The sequence below is a fragment of the Gavialis gangeticus genome, unplaced genomic scaffold (assembly GCF_001723915.1).
Source record: "Gavialis gangeticus isolate Ggan-Ray unplaced genomic scaffold, GavGan_comp1, whole genome shotgun sequence".
NCBI classification, from domain to species: domain Eukaryota; kingdom Metazoa; phylum Chordata; order Crocodylia; family Gavialidae; genus Gavialis; species Gavialis gangeticus.
This window is the reverse complement of record NW_017728993.1, coordinates 47,375,720-47,384,909: the sequence shown is the minus strand read 5'-3', so window position 1 is coordinate 47,384,909 and position 9,190 is coordinate 47,375,720. Positions and strand designations below refer to the sequence as shown.

At 39.2% G+C, this 9,190-nt stretch overlaps 1 protein-coding gene across 2 annotated transcripts in view; it reads left to right on the top strand.

Moving 5' to 3' along the window:
* Window positions 1-6,177, top strand: part of DPH5 (diphthamide biosynthesis 5) — a 60,788-nt gene extending 54,611 nt beyond the window's left edge. For both annotated transcript variants that reach the window (XM_019501695.1, XM_019501697.1), the window contains exons 5-8: window positions 411-531; window positions 2,843-2,882; window positions 3,610-3,713; window positions 5,928-6,177. In XM_019501695.1, coding sequence (XP_019357240.1) covers window positions 411-531; window positions 2,843-2,882; window positions 3,610-3,713; window positions 5,928-6,151 — 489 coding nt within the window. In that variant the 3' untranslated portion in view covers window positions 6,152-6,177. The remainder of the gene's footprint in view (window positions 1-410; window positions 532-2,842; window positions 2,883-3,609; window positions 3,714-5,927) is intronic.
* Window positions 6,178-9,190: the final 3,013 nt, after the last annotated feature.

The window sequence follows — 9,190 nt, the reverse complement described above, 5'->3', positions numbered from 1 at the left end:
GATAACATACATCACTGTTTGAGGGTGAAGGAGCTAGCAAGCTGCCTGTTCTGTATTAGAGAGAGGAGGTCACTGATTCCAGGCTTTGATAAAAATAAAAAATGAAGACATAGGCAAGCATGAAAGCATTCCAAGGAATGCAGAGAGTTACTGTGTGGAAAGGGGAGGACAAGATACCTTTGTAAAAAGTTGTTTTCATGTATTCCTTCTTGCATATGCAGCAACCCTTTTGTATAGAAGGAGAACTCTTATACAAGGCAATGATGTCTGCTGTAAAAGTTGCGTCCTTAACCAGCATCAGGACTTTTCTTGCTATCTTTATTTTGTGAAACTTTCCTTTATTCAGTTTAATATTATAGGAACTTCTTTGTCTTCATTTAATTTCTCCTGTTTGGTTGCATTTTTTGTAGTTGTACAATTTTGGAGAAACAGTGTCTGTAGTTTTCTGGACAGATGCATGGAAACCAGAAAGCTTTTTTGACAAGATCGGAAAGAACAGGCAGAATGGAATGCACACACTATGCTTACTTGGTAAGTGACATTTGTTGTGATGTTGCTGCCACATTGTATGCACCCAGATTCAGGAATTAGTATAGGGGAATCAAGGAGGTCCAAAGGAACTAGACTTCTACAGAATTCAACAAGGAGCAGATTTCTGTATGTTGCTAGATGTAGCATGGGATTAAAGAAAAATATCTCCACCATGGGATGCAAATCATCTTGCAGTAATTAGCAAGTCTCATGTGATTGTGTTTTTTATTCTAGATTTTAATGAACTTGACCTTGGAGGAGACAAGTCCTGTAAATAGTCAAAATTCCATTGTTTTCTAGCATAATTTTTCCAATGTAACAGGCTCACCTTTTGTAAAATAGCACTGGAAAGCAAAGATTTTAAATTGATTTAATTTAGCATCAACTCCTCCAATATTTTGATCTTTGTCTACTGCCTCCTATGATCCAAGGTTTGTAAATCTTTACTGCAAGTACATAGATTTATGCCTAACTTTGCTTACATGACTAGCCCTGCTGAAGTTAATAGAACAGTCCATGTGCACTAGAGAGCGTGCAGGATTGGGTCCTTGCACTAGAGAGCATGCAGGATTGGGTCCTTATGTCAGGACTCCTGATATAAGGGCTCAAATAGTCTCTGAAAGAATTTCCCTGCATCTTTTAGTCTCACCAGGGAGTTGTTGGCGTATAACAAATCAATAATATTTTAAGCAAATCATGCACAGTATTCTGTGGTAGTTGGAAGAACCCTGCTCTGGAATCCATTTAAACACATTAGCATCAATATACAGCAATGGAAGTTGCTTCTTTTTGGAGTTCATTAAAATGAGAGGTTGGTAACTTTTTTAAAAGAGAGATAAACTTCACTTTCAGATGGGATATAAATTGCTTTTATTATTACATTACACAGAATTAAATTTCAAAACTGAGAAAAAATAGCTTATTTGCTGTATGCTTGTTAGCTTTTTTGTAAAGTCATTTCCCTTTTTGTGTTTACTTAACACAGCAAAAGGAAAGCCAAACTGCTTAACACACAGGAAAATTGAATTGTGAATCTGAAAGCTCTGTGGGGGATTCAAGACAGTTGTGATACCTGAGTCTAATTTTATCTCAATTTGAAAATTACCACATTTAAAATTATTTGTTTCTTCAGTGCCAGTTATGGTCTTCATTTTGATCAGCCAATTAAATTTCAGATTTAAGTGAATATATTTTACACGTGAGTGAAAGCAAATTACAGAAATGGTGCTAAACTTTTTAAATCTAGAAGTGTAAAATTGTTGGTTTGTAATCAATTTATGATAAACGCTTTGCCTGTAATTCAAACAACTTTGTATTTTAAAACAAGATCTGCGCGCGCGCACACACACACACACACACACACACACACACACACACACACACACACACACACACACACACACACACACACACACACTTTCCTCAATTATCTTGCTTCTGATGCCATTACCCAAATAATGTCATCTTTTGTTGAGATTGAAACTTGTATGGCAGTGTTATTCAGACTTTAAATATGTATCAAAGCTGATTGTTGTAAGTCGCCCATCTCTTGTTTACAGATTAGCGCACACATTCATTTGAATACAGCCAAATCAGTGCGTGATAGTACAAGCAAAACATTCTTCTGTTCTGTACATAATTTTCATTGCTGCATAGTGTAGCATATGAAAGCTGTTAGAAAGAGGTTGTAGAACCAAAAAGTTTCATAACATTTTAGTTGCTATGTACTAAAAAAAAAATTGGTTTCCAGGATTTGATTGAACTTAACCGCTAATCTGAGCGTGGTCCTTTTAGGATGGTAAGAAAGATTACTATAGTTCAGTCCTGCTGTTTTACCTTTGGACCATTAAGGTCCAACTGGACCTAGAATCTGTACACAGTGTGTGTAATGCATCTGCTTTGCAGAAGCTTGTAAGATTAGTATTTTGAAGTTTATCATTTCTGCACTTACTCTCCCATTGTAAGTTAATCAGTTATTCTTGTACACAAGTGTACTTTTGTGTCACAGCTATCTTTTCTACAGTCCTTGAAACTGACACAATACCTACCTTTAACAATTTCTCCTCTTTTCCTTATAACCATTATTATTCCTGGGTAATAATGTATGAAATCTACAATACAGCTACATAACCTTTGCCAGTAATCCAAATTTGTAAATCTCACAACACCTAGAATACCTGCATATGAAAATATTTAAAGGACCTGGTGATTTAAACTACCCACCTGTTACCATTTTAGACAACTGAGAAGTCTTCAGTTAAGATGAAGTCTACATCTGTGCCTGTATCTAATGTTACTGTTTTATCCACAGACATTAAAGTAAAGGAGCAAAATCTGGAGAATCTGATGAAGTGAGTTGCCATTTTGAAAATACATATATAGTATACAAAGCTATTCCTTTTTCCTTTAATACAAGCATTTTTAATATATTGTTTATTGAACTATGTTCACTTGGTTGAATTAGAGATCTGCACCGTCTTAACCATCACCCAATAAACCAATACATTGTGACAGTGGGAACTGTAAACTATCATTTCTAGACATGCTGTGACTCTGGCCTACATTCACATTCATAAAGTGTGACAGAACAACTGAGGTTTGTTTGTTTTGGAGCTTCATTGTAGTATTTGTTTGAATGAATCCAGAGCTGGCAAACTAGCTGAAAAGCATTTTGTTGGGGAATAAGCAAATAGGTTTCTAGTCTGTGATTTTTGTCTGTGTGATGTTTAATAGGGAAACAGTAGAACTTGCCTTTGAAGTGGAATATTTTAGTTCCTCTTTTCAAGTAATTGCATAAGTCTTGCTTCTGTCTTAAAAGCAAACTCTCAGCCAGACTACGCCCTGCTGCCACACAAGCATGTAGAGAACATCAGGGATTGTTTTCTGTTGTTGAAATCCAGAATGAGACCCAGACACTATTTAGGTTGTGTTAGCTGTTGCATGGGTGTCACCCCTCTAAAATGTTACGTGTGTTGCTGTGTAAGGGATGATGGAATGAAGGAATGGCAGTAGCCTTGGATTTTGTTGTTTAATGGTGTTTGGCAAGGCAGCTGTTAAAATTGTTTTCTTTTCCATCAGGGGAAAAAAGATTTATGAACCTCCACGATACATGAGTGTGAACCAAGCTGCAGAACAGCTTCTAGCTATTGTTCAAAACCGGAGGCTCCAAGGAGAAGAACCAGGTACTTATAATGCAGTTGTTGTTATCCACAGGCACTCCAGGCTCCCTCCTTTCCAGATTCCATCCTGAATAGACACCCTGTACAATGCTGCCCAGCACCTATTAATCTGAACATTGCTTGACCAACAGCAGAACTAGCCAACCCTACAGTCTAATCACAAGATGCATTTGGCAAAGGCCAAACTGTACTGCAGTTCAGTGAGCACTGATAAATGGGAGTTAGTGGCTCCTGGAGATGTAGCCAAGGCCTTAGTCTGGGAATCCCATAGTTACCATTCATTTGGGACCTTTAGGATGAAGCTGTTTGAAAACTTGGAATGGAAGGTTTTTTGTTTACCCCGGGCTTTAGAGCATGGCCAGAGGGAAACATCAGCCTTCAAAATATCCTAACTCTATCTTGCTAATAACATATTAGGCAACTGCAAACAAACCAGCTCAGGCACTTTGGCCCCATAACTGACAGCAAGGTAGAGATCTCTATTTATATAGTATTGCTTTTTTCATTACCTGTTCTGACAACATGATTTTAATTTGCACTGGTATGAATCCAAATTAACCCTGCTGATTTCAGGCAGTTTGCCTGAGCCTGTGTTGGTGTTACCAAGCAGAACATAGCCTTGGAGTCCTATCTGCAGTTTGTGCAGCCAGGCTGGGATTTTGATACCTCAGAAATAGAGTTGGGTATTGAATTTCCCTTTCAACAGCAGCAAGGCTAAACAAATTGTCATGAATGAATCCGCTAAAACTAGGTTTGATTTTTTTACTTACAGAATTCCATTTTAAGGCATATCACCTGACTTTATTCTCTAATAATTTATACTTCTAACACCGGAATTAAAGTAAAGCAAAGTACACAGATAGTCTCCAATCCTCTGTGAGCAGCTGCAAGTGTTTCCTGCCTCTGGTTTCTCTAAACCAATAATGGTAGATGCCAGAGAGGGTATTGAATAGGTAACAGATCACTCTAGATCAGGGGTGGGCCACGTCTGGTCTGTGGGCCACGTCAGGCCTGCAGCGGACTCCATTTCCCAGCAGCCCCTGCCCGTGTTGCTGAGGTTGATTTTCATAGAGACCACAGCAGTAGTGGCACAGTGACAGCACAGAGCCAGGGTTTCTGTGGAGACCAGCCCCAGCAGTGCTGGGGCATGCAGGCAGTGGCTTGTGGCTCTGCCCTGATCCAGACAACGCTCACCACTGCAAGATCCCAGCCACAGAGGAGCTCCCCATCCAGCTGCTTGCCCTGCCAGCGCTGCTGGGGCCATTGTCTATGGAAACCCTGACCCCATGCTGTCATAGTGCTGCTGCTGTTGGGGTCTCCATGGAAACCAGTTGCAGTGCAGGCAGGGGCTGCTGGGAAATGGAGTCCTGCTGCTAGCTGGATCCACCATTTTGCCCACCTGTTTTAGATCTGTCCAGTTCAGTCCTCTCCCTCTAGCACCCACTCCTGCCATTGTTAGAGACAGGCTACTGGGCTAGATGGACTGCTAGTCTGACCCAGCGTGCCACTTCTTACATCCTTATGTTCGCATGTGTTGACAGTTCCTGAGTGGTAGTTTCAAAGGAAGAAATCCCCTTATATTCAGTTTATCTTTCCATGCTTTTTGTTGGTGGAGTGGTAAAAGCTACTTGTATGTGCTGCACCCCATCTTATTGTTAGCATGTTGCTTCATTGTAGTACTACTGTAGTCTCAGAGAATGCACTACCATCACAGTTTGCAGTGAACCTCCTGATTTTATTTAGAGTTTTAATTAAAAGTAGGTGCTCAGGAGCAGGGATCCTAGTCTTCTCTGATAAAACAACAAACAAACAACAAAACCCCAATTTTTGGATTAAAAGAAGTAACCCCCAATCCACGTTTCTGTGATTAAAATGAACCGCTAATATATGTATTTTATTTATATGATTAAAATGAATATATGTCTTTTTACATGAAATACATATATTAGCGGTTCATTTTAATCATGGAAACGTGGATTGGGGGTTACTTCTTTTAATCCGAAAATTGGAGATTTTTTTTATCAGAGAAAATCAGGATCCCTTCTCAGGAGATTGACTAATTCCACAGATGTTTGAATCACTATGTTCTTTAGCTTTCAGTGTGCATATATTGCTCAGTAAATCATGTGGCTTAGCATTAATTAATATATGTTCACAAGAAAATAAATGATAGAGGAATTCTTTACTAGGATGGAAACTTTATTTTCTTTGTTGCAGAAATTACTGAAGATACCATCTGTGTTGGCCTAGCAAGGGTGGGTGCCACAGATCAGAAAATTGCTTCAGGCACATTACAGGAGCTGTCCACAGTGGAACTAGGCGGCCCACTACATTCCATGATCATAACAGGAGCTATGCATCCACTGGAGATAGAAATGCTTAAACTTTTTGCTGTGGATAAATTAAGTTTTGAGAATAAAATGTGTCAAAGAAATACATGAATAAAGGTGCCTTTCCTAGCCCTCTGCATTGTAGCAGTTGTTTGTCCTTAAATTTCTAAAACAGTGGTTCTTAATATTTGTAGATTCAAGGCCCTGCCTTGGAAAATGCCCCCTCTGAACTTTTCCTTGCTAGCCGCAGAAAAGTGACAGAGCACTTCTCCTGCAAAGAACTCAGAACATCCAAAACAGGGCAGCCTGCTTTAGATGGTAAGAATTCCGATGTGAAATCTCTGGGTTTATCTTGTGAATCATGTAGGTGTTTGCACATCTAATACAACGAATATTGTGCAGCACCTTGAAAAGGATCTTGTGGCACCTTTGGGTGCTGTGGCAACCTAGTTGAGAATCCTTTTTCTAAATTACCTTGTATTAATCCTATGCATAGATAAATGGTATGACATGATGTAGGGGGAGAGGAGGTTTATCAGATGATCTGTGGTAACATTCAGCTATCTACTTTATCTTGTGGTAAGTGGAAGTGAAACAAGTGCTAAACAACAATTCAGCTTCTACGAAAAATGAAATTGAGCAGACACACGGAACAGTTATCAGACATGCTAAGACTCCCTATTTTTTAAACCTTATATTTGAACATTCCTTCTTCAACATGAATCCATGTTTTACATGGGAAGATGCCAAAATTGCAAGGAAAAGTTCCTGCTGAGCTCATTTTGATTGATCCCCCATTCCAGGGGAAGGGGCTCATCTCCAAAAGGCTTTGAACCAAATTTATTCTCAAGCAGCCCAAGGTTTAAAGAGCAGGATGAATAATGTAAGAAAGTGGGCAAGAGCTAGAGCTGCAAAAAGCACCTATACTTTGATATTACCATGATGCATACAGACTGATCTGAGGCAAAGTGGAGAGCAGGCCAGTACACCTGAAAACATTGGTGTACTCTCAGCTCCTTTCCTGCTATGTCTCCTTGCCAGGAACACCCTTTACCAGAGCAATCCAAATAGCTATTTAAAAGATCCCTTTGTCTTTGGGCTGTCATAATAGCCCTCAATGAGTAGTGGGGCCATTTGGGGTATTATATGTAGTGAGTATGTATGTCAGAAGTTGAATTTTTGCATGCAAACTTACTGGTCATTTGTGAATCACAGTCCTGAAATACAAATGGGGATTATATGGGGATCTGCCAGCCTTGTCCATAAATCCTGCCACTTCCTTGGAAGATAAAGCACAGAAGAGAACTTTGCAGCCTGGGGAAACTGAAGTAGGAAGTTTATCTGAAAGGAAGGGAATGGAGAAAGAAGCCACCTGGCATTGCTCGTATCAACAAGTTGCAGACTTTGGAATCGGAAGCTTTAGATCATTTGGCGGCTTTCCTGGTGTCTGTCATATGCTTAGGAAGTGTGACCCATCTGTTCTACACTGAAGGCAGAGAAAGCTACTTTTGAATGCAGCTTTCAGAACCTGCTGCTAGTAGATGGTTTTCCAAGATCTTGAACTATTGCCCTTTGGGCATATCATAAAACAGTAGGAAAAGGAAGCACGTGTTTGTTTTTTCTCTTTTCTTAAACCAGCATTTTATTAGAAGAAAATCTGATCCCAAACAATCTCATTTTCAAATACATAAAATATTTAACGTGTTACATAGACTGTATTCAAGTAGAAAACAGTACATTAAAAATATCTAATATTGCACTTAGGGCAAGTCTTGGCCAGCGTTACCACACCAAATTCGAGTATGCAGTCAACTGTCTTAAGACATGTTTACAGGTGCTCTGGTAACATCTCTTAAAAATTAAGCCCACTGTAAAGAGTACTTTTCATGTATTTGAAAATTAACAGATAAGGCAAACCAATGTATTGTGTGTTGCTAATGAGTTTGGCAAGTTTTTCATTCATACTGTTTCATGTGTAAGCAAGCAGACTTGCTGTGTGCAGCTACACTCTTCAGCAAGGTCCTGGCGCGTGTGCGCACACACACACCCCACCACCACTACACGTGCTGTCATGTTCTCGAGGTTTTTGGTATATGTGGGAAGTGAAATATGCAAACCTCTTTACACAACACGATTTTGGCAAAACACTATGCAGAATAAAATACCACAGAGGCAGGAACTGGTGTATGAAGTAAGGCTTCCAAAAACCAACAGGTAGGTTATTCTGTGTTTGCACATACTGATACACAAAGAATTAAAAGCTCTCTGTTACCAGAAAACAGTGGGAGTATGCATTGCACCTTGTCACAGCACATTAATTGCAACCTCTAGGCAAAGGCCTGAGCAGGGGCACTAGCACAAGAACTAAAAAGGACATAAAAGCCAGAAAGCAGCCCTGGAAATTTGCAGATCATGGATTTGTGGCAGAGAAAGGGGAAGGAGGAAGTAACTATGGAATGGGCAATGCCACCGAACACAATACAGAATTCTTAAGAGCACAGGCAAAAACCACTACATATTTTGTTTTTAAAAAACTGCATTACAGTTGTAGGATCTGGGTGGGAGAAAGCTCCTACGTACCTTTATTCCATTGCAGTATAAAAATCACATGGCGTTTAAAAATGAAATTAAATTCATTTGACAACAACAGAACAATTATTGAAAAAAACAGGACAAGGCTTAGTGAATCAGCTTCTTGTCAGACCTACTTCTCCCACATTTAACTGGATGGAAATCTGTATTAGGATTCTTGTAAAAATTCAGTATCTTTAACAACCATTTTCTATTTCATAAGAATCTCAAGATCATTATAGCTCTAAGTCAGTTGGTGTGAAGGGGCATTGAATATTTTTCCTTGTAAATTCAATTAAGCGCCATATCCTAGAATGAAAGATAAGGGTAGTGTTGAGGAACAGTGCTCTTCAACAGCCACTGCTCCCTCCCCTCTACTATCTTGTTTGCATCCCCAGTACTCAAGTTAAGTACAGATGTTATTTCCTTCCTCCCTGCTTCTACCCAGCTCTTTAATTCTTAAAAAATATTAGAAAAACAAACCATCAAACATCTCCAAGTACCTTCCATGTAAAATCCATTGTAAATGGAAAGTCGTAGAATTATTGGAGTCATAACACTTTTTTTTTTTTTTTTTTT